The 13583-nt window shown below is 38.8% G+C and overlaps 1 protein-coding gene across 1 annotated transcript in view; it reads left to right on the plus strand.

Annotated features, from left to right (window-relative positions):
* Nucleotides 1–12857, plus strand: part of LOC112692006 (serine/threonine-protein kinase 33-like) — a 45238-nt gene extending 32381 nt beyond the window's left edge. Inside the window, exons 2-7 of the mRNA XM_025566509.1 lie at nucleotides 5549–5761; nucleotides 6147–6285; nucleotides 6880–7006; nucleotides 8055–8103; nucleotides 8811–9845; nucleotides 12444–12857. Of these exons, the coding sequence (XP_025422294.1) occupies nucleotides 5549–5761; nucleotides 6147–6285; nucleotides 6880–7006; nucleotides 8055–8103; nucleotides 8811–9845; nucleotides 12444–12762 (1882 nt within the window). The 3' untranslated portion in view covers nucleotides 12763–12857. The remainder of the gene's footprint in view (nucleotides 1–5548; nucleotides 5762–6146; nucleotides 6286–6879; nucleotides 7007–8054; nucleotides 8104–8810; nucleotides 9846–12443) is intronic.
* The last annotated feature ends 726 nt before the right edge of the window (nucleotides 12858–13583 follow it).

Here is a 13583-nt window from a genome sequence, read left to right on the forward strand (position 1 = left end):
TCGCACCGAATGTTGCTAAACGGGTGACCGAGATCCGGTGGAAGTAGTCGCGACCTTATACGTCGCAGTGCCTACCGAGCATGAGTGTGCTTTGATTTTTTTTTAGAAATGATCGCGAAATAATTATATTTATTACATTTTTTTTTTTTTTTAATCATATCAGCGTAAATATATTACAATCAGTAATCGTTAGTTGGTGGTGATCAATAAGAATATACGATATACATACGTGCGAGCGATAAAATCGAATCGCTGGACACCGGTATGTTATGTAGATACTTGTTAAACGATCGTGATCGACATTTCGATATTACTATTATTATTTTGTTCTCGATGCGTTAATTGTCCGTATATGTAGTATTATACTGACAACTGTAAACGAAATCCGCTTATTAACCGGTTGCGTATCGCTTTTTGCGTCATATTATACTTGACACCAATTAGGTCCTCCCACTGTAATTGCCGTATCGTCGGTAAATTATAACACTGAACCACGCGTTGAACATAAATTTATGTAAATACTGTCACAAATATTATCATTATTATTATTAATATTATTAAATCGGACGAAACAGAAGTATGAGCCGTACCTCACTTTTTACTACTGACCATCATAAGTATTTTGACAATATTAACTGCGCTATCGCCGTGCTACACTATTCCATCGTATCCAAACTATCAGTAGTATTATATTTGTATTTAATATCTATTTACGTATTAGATTTTGAATTCATAATTAAGCATTGTCCACTTCAGTCTATTTGGGTGGATTTTCAGATAATTATTTCATACTAGGAAGACTAAATTAGTATATTCAATTTAACGACTGTAATAATGAAATTTAATATACATATTTAAAATTATTTTTGGATAAAATAGCTATACAACGATTGCAATAATTGTATATTTTTTATCAACATACTATTTTATAGGTTTCAAAACACTAATTTTTATTTGTTATACCAAATCTTGTTCAATCTCTAACCTCTTAGCAAAAAGTAAAAATTTAATTTAATAATAATAAATTATTATTATAATATTAAGTCTTCCGTAGGACGAACATACACTATGGTTGTATTTATACATTCGAGTCGATCAATTTTTTAATCATTTACTTTAGTTAATAATCTAATTACTTTATTAAATTAATTATAAAATCATCGATGATTAAAATCATAATCCATTGTAAAAAATACGAGTTTAGTGTGCCGTTTGTGTTACATCGTTTTATAAAAACCTATAGTTACTTCTCTTTATTATTTTTAATCACCGATATATATTCGATAGTAAATTTATAGAGTTCGTACCACGCCTAATGTCTCTATAGTAATACAATTAAAAAAATTATAAATTAAAAATTAAAAATAATAAACCATTGAATTGATGCATAAAAAATAGTAGACGTGTAAGTACACCTACTCCTATCTCCTATCATTAGATTTACGATCGACTAATTTTTAAGTTAAATATTATAAGTATACTATATGATTATAAACTATTTTTATGTTTTATATTAATGGCATCTTAAAATAAAAGAATAATGATTTATTAGATATTGTCGAAAGAAATAATTATAACATTTATAAATATATTATAGCAGATCTAGATCATTTCCATACCAGTATTTAGATCACATAACTAACCTCGAAGGCTTGTAGACAAAAACAACTGCTATAGTCCTTGCTATATCATGTAATCGCCGACAAATAAAATAATATATAATAATATGTTATATTAATAACCGTAAAATTAATCTAGATTAATGTGATTTGCGTAGTAAGACATAAACGTACTGATTCGAATCCAGTAACAATGTTGTGTAATACGCTTGCCATGTGCGATATAATAGTAATAATGTAATCTCTAGACAATTTTCTGTACGTTACTCGATGATCTCGAATAGATCCATGTAAATGTTTAGGTCTTACAGATCAATCACCATAAAATCTGTGATCGTGCGTATCACACACTCCATATTCAACTGTGTATTTAATATTTTTTCAACCCATTTACATATAGAAAAGTATTGGTAATTTATTAGTGAATTATGTTTAAAACTGTTTATTAGATGTAATAGCGTGCGATATTTTCTCTGAACCCAAACAGTGGTGTTATTCTTTCTAGTTCTTTCTTTTTTTTTTTTTTTTTGCAAATGTGCAATACGGTAATATATTCGAAACGTTATGGTTTAGTAAGTAGTGTCTGACAGATCGTCTAAAAACCAACCGCAACAGCTATTTTATATGAGTCGCCGATTCTGATGGTTTAAATGGGCTCATCAATAAACACAGTAAATTCGATTCGTTTGTGCATACACCATCTAACAGTGTTCCTATGGATAACGAAACGTACGGTAACCGTGCATAATTCAATTCTCCATTCTCATGTCGACGGTGTCGCCGTGACTAGACTCGCAGTGCAGTGCGCCGGATGTCATAGTTTCGAGTTTCGCGGTCGGAAATACTTTACCTACAGCACGTGCGACTCGTAAGAAAACGCGTGTTGTATACGTATGGTGAAGGCTCGCGATCTGTTCGTATTGTAATATCTATCTCGATGGCTAGACGTTGCAACACGATTAGCGCCGAAAACGGAATTTAAAATCCGTAGCACATACAAATAAGACGACGACGCGTAGGTACGAAATCGCGATCTTTCTAATCGTGAAATCGTGAGCGATCTACGTATGTCGAGACGGTGGTGTGGCAAAGGTATCAATTTTGACCTTCAAAATTTGGTGGTGGATCGGTGAGTACTGCTATACTGGGCGCAATAATACTCCATTTGATATTGTAGTTCGTAATCACTACATAATCACTGAAGTGTAGTTAGTTAACGAGTCGAGTACATAAGAATTACGAATACCTGTACAAATATAAGCGTATTTTGTAGATATTAAAATATGTATCCTTTGGCGGGTAACATAATGCCATTGGTTGCTATTGGGGGATGGAAGAGTATGTAGTATGTAGATAATTGCTCTTTATCAAAAATGAGTTCAACACGTCACTGCGTCGAGACCTGAAACAGTATCTCGCAACGTACCATTCTCGCTAATGGTATCATCATTTTATAAGATTATAATCTTTAATTCGTAGAAACGCCGAGAGCGTAGGCGCTTTTATTCGTGTAGGGGAGTTCGAGTGCTCCTGCCCACTGCGAATTCGTGTTCACGCGGCTCTTTTGATTTTCATAAAAAATTTGAATTTCGTTAGAAAAACAGTTTTCCCAAACTAAGCGTTACTAACTCGCAATAATAAAGCTTACGCATTATTTCCATTCTTGTTCTTCGTGTGATCATAACAACACAACTGTGAACTACCATTCCGCGAAAAAACAATAATATATGTTCACCACCGGTAACCACATTAGCGACCGTTCAGAACCACCGTCCACAAGTTCCACGTTAACTTTACTCACATAACGTCTGTTTCTGTCAAATTTTTTTACCTCCGCAAAAACGTACGTTGCATGCAGACAAAAACGATTACGATTTCAACAACACCGCAAAGTTTAAACTGTCCGACATAAATCGATTTGTCCTCATTTATCGAATCACGGTTTAGTACACGTGCTATGTTTTCTCGTTTGGTCGTGAAAATATAGTACGATGGTGTTAATGATCGTCAACTGGTTGTTGTTTAACTGTCGTGAGGAGCCGATGCGATCATCCCACCCGGACGTTTTGGACGTTCGAGAAATCCGCGATAATTCACCGTACAGCTCCCGAAGTCCGCAGTGGTACAGCCTACGCAGGTCTTTGTCGCGGCGCCACGTCGTAAATCGCTGACGCACCCACGTAATTCGTCATAAGCACGCCCGCAGGATAAAATGCCCGGATAAATTGCCACCCGGGGCAAAATTAAAATTCTAAGGGCCAAAATAATGTGTATCTAAAAATAGATGGGAACAAAATCAAATACCATAGAAATCAGTACTCTGGAGAATTTATAAATTTAAGCGATACGCGCAGTCATGTATAAACATTGTAAACCAATAAATACGTTCAAGATTATACATTTTAGATTATCTAAAAATATAATACATTTTACTAAACCTCATAGATGAATCTCAATCAAATTATGTTATAATTAATATGCGCGGTATTAAATTAACAATAGTTTTAAAACAAAAATTCTCAGTAGGGGCGATGGACCCTTTGCCTCACACCCCTGCGGGTGCGCATGATTCGTTGTCGTTCATAAAACGAAATCACAACGATCGCGTTACGAAAAAAACGACAAAAAGGACTTGTCCACCGCGTTTTCGCGCATTAAAACGCGTACGTCAGGGACGTCAGGTAGACCATGTACCACGTGTGCTTGCGTTCACGAGTGAACGTCGCTACAAACTTAAAATTCGTGTACGGATATGATGTGGCCACTACGATTTCGCGTCTCGCACGCGTACACGTTTTATTATTTTTTTTTTTACTCACCGCCCGTACAGGATTTACCCCATCACGATTCCGACGAGACTACATTCTGTATGTTGTGCACCACTGTCCCGTCGATTAGAGTGCGAATCTCACACCACGCCGATGACAATATTCTTGTAAACAATATCGCATAAATCGTCGGACTGCCGTAGCGCACGCAATCACACTTGCCGTTCCTTTTAATCGTTAAAAATGTAGAGAAAAAAAAAACAATAACCATGAAAAATCTCTCCAGTACAGGTGTGACCATATTTTATTGAGATAATTGGTCCTTGGTCAATCGCTGAGTTCTCGATAACGCGTACGTGTAGGCCGAACGTTATGAGCCATAAAAACACAGTCACGGATCATCTTCAAACCGTTCCCCGTCATAATCATCACCGATGTTGTTCAATCAATACGTATATTGGCTTTCAACTCCACTGCCCGCGGCCAACTAATAATAGCTCGCGTTGGTATTTTTTCCGCGCCAATATTCGCTTCGCGGACGACCGTTCGAAACAATGCGGAACGGAACTAGTGTTGCTGCTATACCCCGGAGTGGTTCCAGAGCCTTGGTTAGGGAAGGGGGGTCGAGTTTTAAGAAATCTTATAAAAAAAAGAAAACAACAATTTTTACAAAACAAATTCAAGTCGTCTATTTTTAAAATTGGCAGAAATATCAATAATATGATCTATTTGATCTAGACATATCTACTTTATGATATACATTAATTAGACATAATGCTGATAGTTTATCTTCAGTCATCCTTGATCGAAGCAAGGTTTTTAGTCTCCGAAGTATGGAGAAACTCCTTTCAAATGTCATACCTTTATGGCTTTATCTACATACTCGTGCGTATCGTATGATAGTACATATTATAATATGCATTTTTTGTTAACAATATAAATTTTTTTATAAATACGTTGCGAACTTGGGGGCATGGCAACGGCCCATAGGGCTCCCCCTGGGGCCGCCTCTGGCTATACCGTACAATATTGTTGTTGCGCCTATAATATTACTGTCGCACAGTAACGAAAAGCCCGACTGTACGTCGAACGATTCGTTCTCGACACGTTTTCGTGTGGTTATACTCGTGTTGACGGCATTCGTTTCGGTTTTTTTTCTAGGGGTCAGTTCGCCTCGGTTAGACGGTGCACTTCGATCGAGACGGGTGAAGTGTTTGCCGCCAAGTTCTCCAACCGCACGAGATTCGGCGAGGACTGCAGTCCCGACATCCACCACGAAATAGCCCTGTTGTCGCTGTGCTCGCCGTCGCCGCGGATCACCAAGTTGCACGACGTGTTTCAAACGCCCAAACAGTTGATCATCGTCATGGAATAGTACGGACAAGACGTTTATAATTATGCACGCTGCGCTGTTTCTCCCGATGCCCAGGGCTGGATTAAGGGAGGGGGCTGTCGTTGAAAGAGGCCACGATGTGTCTTATAATCATTGTCAACGAGCTGTGACCGTACAACAATATACGAAAATACTATAATTAATTTAATCAACGTTAAACGTTTTTTTGTTTGTTTTTACAAACTACTAGATCTGTTTTGGGTAAAAGGGCCTCACCAAAATCAATGCCCCCCTCCCCTCATATCATGATCATAATCCTGCCCCGCCGACGCTGGACACGTGCACGTGCACGCGTCCACAACGTATTCATACAACATGGATTTACGTAACGATTTGCAATTTTGTGTTGTTTGTTTTTGTTTCCAGCGCTCCTGGAGGCGATCTACAGAAAGTCATCGACGACGATAACGTGCCTTTTGAGGCCGACGCGGTCAAGTTCATACATCACGTGGTCGAAGGCTTGGCGTACATGCACCAGCGAAAAATCGCTCACCTAGACATTAAAGTAAGTGTACGGCGCGCGACGACAACCATACCATATGCATATCAAGGTTTATCTTTTTTCGGAAATCTCATAAAAAATAAAAAAAAAAAATTAAAAAAAATCCCCATTGACATTGGCGACATTCGTGTGTTTCTTGGAACGATTCCGGTCCAAATGCGGTGTATATGTAAATAATATAAACGTGTGTGTGTGTGCGTGCATACACGATATTTAAAATCCATTAGACACACCACCCACGAACAAATAACCGCAAACAGACATCACGATCCAGACCCTATACAGATCCGTATCGATATAGCCCTGGATCAAGGTCCGATCCGGCAGAAAATTCATAATAACAATATATCGTCCGTTTAATATCGAATTAACATTATACGCCGTTTTGTATCCATTGTTAAGGTCGACTATGTATGCTAATGGACGACGTACAATATAATTCGTGACCGACTGCAAGATAACTAAACACATTGTCGACAAGCCGCGCACATCAATATACGATATAATAATTACTAATATATGCGTTGCGTACCGAATAACGTTATAACCGTTTGGTTCGTTGAAACGTGCGTATCATAATCGTCAATATGTTTGCAGCCGCAAAACCTGGTCCTGATGGGCGCGTTCCCTACGTGCGACGTGAAACTCTGTGACTTCGAAATATCAAGAGTGATCCTGGAGGGTACCGAAATCCGAGAAATTCTCGGCACGCCAGATTACGTGGGTGAGTAAATCCGCTTCGAACGGAATAGAATAACCGAAGGGCGTAACACATTTCTACTAAAAGTAGACCTTTTCCTTTTCCACCAATACCCGTTTCCACCAAAAGTGTATCTTTCCCTTTTCCACTAATATTCGTTTCCACTAAATAAGATAAAATACCTATACTTTTCATGAGTTTTTCGGATTAATGAAAATATATATATATATATATACACACACAATATAATCAATGTATATTGTACATTTATTGTATTTAATTGTATGTTAAACCGTTATCGTACTTATGCATGTACTTTTATGTCTATAAACCATTATAATAACTAAATAATCAAATACTTTATGAACAAGTGAAAAGATGGCACAGTTTAAATAGTGAATTACAACCGCGTGTGTGTTAAAATAAAACGTAAATTTTAAAATATTTTTATAATTCTATGATGGCTAAAGTTATTGAAAGTAAACGTGGAAATAAAACACTAGTACTAAACAACTTTAAATTTTTTATTGGATCAGTTCACAAATATCAACTAATTATATATAGATATTGTTACAATTTACATAACTAAGGTATCGTATATCATAATATATTATTTTTTCATCTTTTTATATCTGATTATTTTTTTTAAATAAAATTTAACATTTTCCAACCTATATAGTATATATTATATAATGCCTTTACATTTATTGAATTAATAGTATATGTTAAATAAAGTTATTTCTGTGCTATAGCTTTTAATTTAAGCGTAGTATACAATTGTTTTGGTAAAAACGTGGTCAATATCTCATTTGGTGGAAATGGATATTGGTGGAAAAGGGAATGACACGCTTTTGGTAGAAACGAGCATCACCCTAACCGAATACACCCGGGATTTTCGGTGTTTACTCTGAAAAAAGTAAAAATCAGAAAGCGTGCGTCATTGTACAGATTATTACGCGTAACGGTTTTGCAGTTGTTATGTATCATCTTAAATCCCGGGGCTATATAATACAAATAGGTACTCGTATACGCACGTATCAATTATTATTAAACTCTACTGTTGTGTTTACAGCTCCTGAGATACTTCACTACGAACCGATCACGTTGGCCGCAGACATGTGGTGAGCAAAAGATTTTTTTTAATTAAGATTAAAAATGCATTATGATGAATGTATTATTTTCACGGCCGGGCGATCGGATCTCTTGTTCTGCGGGCATTATGCTCGGAAAATACAATATTGTTCTTTTTACAGAAAATCTATTAATCGCATAATTAATAATTAGAGACAAGATTATTTGATATGGGTAATGTGTCCTTAATTTGTTGGGTTATTACTTGTTATTACTTAGTTATTACTTGAATCATATATTAGCTACAAGATAGTCTAGAACAGTGGTTCTCAACCGGTGTGTCGCGGCACAGTAGTGTGCCGCGAGATCAACTAGGTATGCCGTGAAAAATGTCTGATATTTGAAAATGCCGATTGATGATACTGTGACAGCTAAACGTCAATTAATTGTGCAGATAAGACGATACATATATACAAACTTTACGGTTCTAACCCAACTGGATATCTTAGCGCGTAGCCAAAGTATTTGTTGTTGTCAAGTGCATGAATGTGCTACGGAAACTTGTGATGTATAATGTACCGTGAATAAAAAAAGGTTGAGAACCACTGGTCTAGAAAATGTATAGATTCGTTCCCTAGATCAATGGGGGCTCCCTGCTTGCTTCAAATCCGCCACTAGTGACGCGACGAATGATCCCGATCGATCACCACTGACGTTGATAATGTATAAAACAACTGTTTCGCGCGTGCTCCCGCAGGTCGCTGGGCGTAACCACGTACGCCTTGTTGACGGGGTTCAGCCCGTTCGGCGGAGACACGGACCAGGAGACGTTCTGCAACATATCGAATGCGGACATCGACTTCCCGGACGAGCTGTTCGAAGACGTGTCCGCGGAAGCGGTGGACTTTATCCGCAAACTGTTGGTCAAGGACCCCAGGGAGAGGCTCACGGCCAAGGAGTGTCTGAAACATCCGTGGCTGGCCAACCTGCGCAAGTCGTCGACCGCTGGTAGCGGTGCGGGTACGACGCAACACCAACAACAGCAGCAACAGCAATTTCAGCCGCCGACGGCCACCAAACGGTCCGGGTGCAACACGTGCGCGGCCGGAACCGGCGGACAGTCGGTCACGAAACGTGGTGGTCTGCAGCAGTCGTATCTGTCCAAGTCGCGGGAAGCGCTGTTCGAGCGAATCGTGTCCAAGCACATGCGCCAGAAGAACGACTCGTCGAAACGGTCGTCGCTGATGCTCGAGTCGCAGTACGCGTCCAGCCGCATGTGCGAGAGCCACGCGTCGCTGGTGTCCCGGTCCCGGTGCGGCGCCCGGACGTTCAGCAAGTCCAAGGAGAAGCTGTACGGGCTGAAGAGCCTGTCCCGGTCCCAGGATGTGTTGGACATGTGCAAGAGCATCAAGGACCTGAACGAGGTGGACAAGATGGCCACGGTCGGCAGCCTGCTGATGAGCCTCACCGGCGTGTCCACGTTGCCCAACTCGCTGTGCTCTTCCACCGCCAACATATCCGTGTCCCAAGGCCACATGTCCGACGGGTCCACCGCGTTCGAGGACGACAAAGAGAACGTGGCGAGCAACGGCGACCGGGACGCGACCTGCGCCGCCACTGCAGCCGCCGAAGACAATATTACCGATATGGACGTCACCACCGCCAACAGCGATGCGGACACCGCGAGTACCACGACCGCGGTCTCTCCGACGGACGCATCGCGGTCCGGGTCACCGGCCGGTAGCAGTGCTAGCAGCGTAGAACACTTTTACCATTCCGACGAGGAGCCCAGGTAAACCCGTTGGCCGGCAGGGATATGCTCGGCAGACGTGACGGCAACGTACTCGGATCGGTTGGCGTTTTTGAGAAAAAATAACAAAACAATACGATTTTCCGAAATGCTAGTCTTTTATGATCTCGAAAAAAAAAATATCGAAATTCAAATTCCGACGACGTTAACAAAATACACGCTTGAACTGTAACGATTCTTGAAAATAGAAACAACAACCGTTATCACACGTTTTTAGTGAACACCCCGCGATTGAGAACTTTCGCGCGCACCTCGCTTGCGTACTGTTGTGTGTAGTATCAATACCATACGTTCATTACTCGGGTCTAGCGGTGATGTGATTGTACGCGTTATTTTGCACTGTAGGAACACGCGCGACGAAAAAACAAACTTCATCATTAATCTTCAATCCTTTTTTTAATTTATTCGTTTTCGAAAAAAATAAAAATATTCAAATCACATATTAATAACAATATACGTATTGTAATATTGTGCACGTGGTTAGTTAAAAGCGATACCGTGATGAAAACGCGGTTCGCGAGTGATCATATTCGTTTCGGATGCGGTGCCTCCTACGAGGGCACGCATAAATTAACTATAGGAAATCCACTCCATTAACGTCCCACTGGTCGACTTCATCAACGCGTCGTCGCGACCAATAGCCGTGTGCACACTTGTTTGAGCCGGTTGCCGTTCGCACTGCCGTTCCATTATTATAATAATCGTATATTATAATATTATAAATAACCTCCCGATCTTCGTCACCTGTTAAACGTTTTATTCTCTCTCTCTCTCTCTCTTACTCTTTCTCATTCTCTTTTTCGTCCTGCGCGCGCCCGCCGTGTGGTCCGTTCGGTGTGGGCGTAATAACGCGTTCAAATCCTTCCGACGAGTTACTAGTTTCGCAAATTATTAATATTATAATAATATTTAGATTTTTAATGGTGGTTTTTTTTTTTTTGGCTCACCGAAAACGCGATTTATACATGCCTGAGAGATTACAACTCACGCGTTGATCAAAGAAAAAAAAGTAATAATTACGTATTCCCTCGACGAATATTATGAATACACATAAATGCTTAAGTAAAATTTTTATTTTTTGTTTAAGTAGTAATAACAACCAAAATTACTGTAAATTTTTTAGCTCCGACGATTTGTTTTTCGTTCTCAACCCAAGACTGAACAGATAGCTCTGAAACTTTATAAGTTCGTCGATTTCGTATTTGATTTATGATCATTGGGCGAAACCAATTTATTTTTAAACTATATAACATTATATCATAACGGCGAATAGATCGCCGACCGACACGTTATCTTACTTTCTAAAGCTAACACTGAACTTACTGTGTAAATTGAACTGCGCGTTTTAATTAAAACATTTTTAACGTCCCACGAGAAATGTGTCCATGTGTGTGTGTGGTTTGTTTTTCGATTAGTCGTATGAGTTGTAATTCACTATTCAAACGATACATTTTTTTACACGATCTACGTTAGATGAAAATGTCAAGGTCCTAGAAAAAAAATCAGATTTTACTTCTTATGTTGAAAAGTATACAAACAGTGAAACCACCTGATCGATTTGATATTAGTTTGTTTAAAATCGTTTTTTTTTCGACTAATTTACGATGAAAAGTATTTTACCTCTAATAAACCAATCCTTTATAGATTAAAACGACGGAAAATCCTGAACAAATTATCAATGGGAATACAATGTTAATTTACCATGAATATGCGAGTTACTTTCATTTTAAAAAGTTCGAATAGATTTAACCGTTAACCTAAATATATATATATATTTATATTGGTCAAGTTTTACCGAGTCCAAGTAGTTTAATACCATTTATTATGAATACTTTATTTTGCAATTTAAATTTGACTCATATTAAATTATATACTTAATTGATCAAGTTTCCTAGTTTCCGCGTATTGATCAAAATTTTTTAACATTTATTTAAGTATTTTACAGTTTTAAGACATATGAAAATTATTATGTGATCCGTAGATGGTTTGAAACGTAAAAAAGTCGGTAAATTTACCATCGACGAGAAATCACAATTAATTTTTTATAAAAAAAAAAAAAAGAGCTATTGTAAACCATTTTGGTTTATATTTCGAGGACTGAAAACTATCACAAATCCGCTCCATTTCAGTTTTGTCTAGAATTGGAGAATCAACATTCTTTTATTACATTTTAATAGGTTTTATTTTCTCATTCTTTACGATCTTCAAACGGATGCGCAATGTTATCGTCAGAATACATTTCTGTTTACTTGTCGTAAAACGATAGCGTTCGTTCATGTTAACGCGTTGAAAAGAATTTATATGGAAAAACTTTTACGGGACGCCTTGTCGTGAAAAAAAAAAAGAAACCATATCAAACAAAGCCGTAGGAATAATGCTAGGAACGTCGTTTAACGAAACAAATTCAACCCACTCGAGAACAAAACTAAAGGAAGATTTCGCGCAAACGTCTGTACCGACTCACGTTTGTCCGTGCGCTGCCAGCCCCGCATGTAGTACCGACCCCTCGAAGTCCGATGACGACGCAAATTGCTGTAGAAAATAAAATAAAAATACTTAATCGATCCGTACCCTGCGCAGGTTCAGCGTGGCCCAGCTGGTCAAAGCGTTTGACACGCACCAGGAGGCGGTGACCAAACGGTCGCTGAAGGTGACCATGGACCCGGTGGCCAAGCTGAAGAGCGCGGCGGAAGAGTCGTCGATCAGCGCTGAGTTCCCGACAGGGCCGAACGCCCTGCGGCTATTCATACCCAACATTGACATACGGGGTGGAGCGGTCGCGAAGAGGACGCGCGGCGAAGCAGGAGGCCGGGACGACGAAAGCACTCGCAGTCCGAACTCGGATGATCGTCGCAAACGATCAAACGTAAACGACCGCTGCGACGCGGAAAAAAACTGACGATCACCACTGGTGCAGAATGTGTATTTATTTTAACATTAAAATTTATTTTTTTTTTTTAATTCTTGTGTAAAAAATGATTCTCTATTTTTTCTATACATATAGTTCCGGTTTATTATGTTATATTATCGCCTATATAAGTACATACATATGTATAAGAATGTCTCGTCGTGATTATGTTTTTTATTATATCGTGCGCGCAATATCATTGTATTATTATTATTATTATTATTATTATTATTATTATTATTATTATTATCATAATTTATATTGTTGTTGTTGCGTACGCGCGTTCGAACGTTTTTGACCGTATGCACGAACCATGTGCGCCGCATTTTAGCCGCTTCACTTGTTAATATTAATCGTTACGTTAGTATCAATGTCGAGACGCGTTTCTACTCGTATTACATCACACGCGTGACGAACGCGTAAAATAAATGTACATCATTCCGTCGTCCATCCAAGACGTTTTTGTTTTTTGATCCCCCCCCCTCGTCTTTCTCCTAAAACATAATAAACATAAGAATGAATCCAAGAGGCAGCCGTTACATTAAGTCCCATTAAACGTATGCTTAAACGAACGTATAGATCAACGCAGCAGCTGGAACCTTAGTGTTAAGTTTAGAAGAAATCATTTTCATAATTTCTACTCCGTACCCTGTCAAACGATACGAAAGTAACAGCTATTTTCGTTGGCCTTTAACCAATTAGATCTGCACCACTTGTGGTAACGGAATGCATTTTTGATAGTTGAAATTTTCACATGGTATACGGTTGACTTATTTCGCTGCAACAGCGCAGACTCTTCATGGCATCTAGCC

Source organism: Sipha flava, unplaced genomic scaffold (assembly GCF_003268045.1).
Source record: "Sipha flava isolate LNK unplaced genomic scaffold, YSA_version1 69_pilon_pilon, whole genome shotgun sequence".
Classification (NCBI taxonomy): domain Eukaryota; kingdom Metazoa; phylum Arthropoda; class Insecta; order Hemiptera; family Aphididae; genus Sipha; species Sipha flava.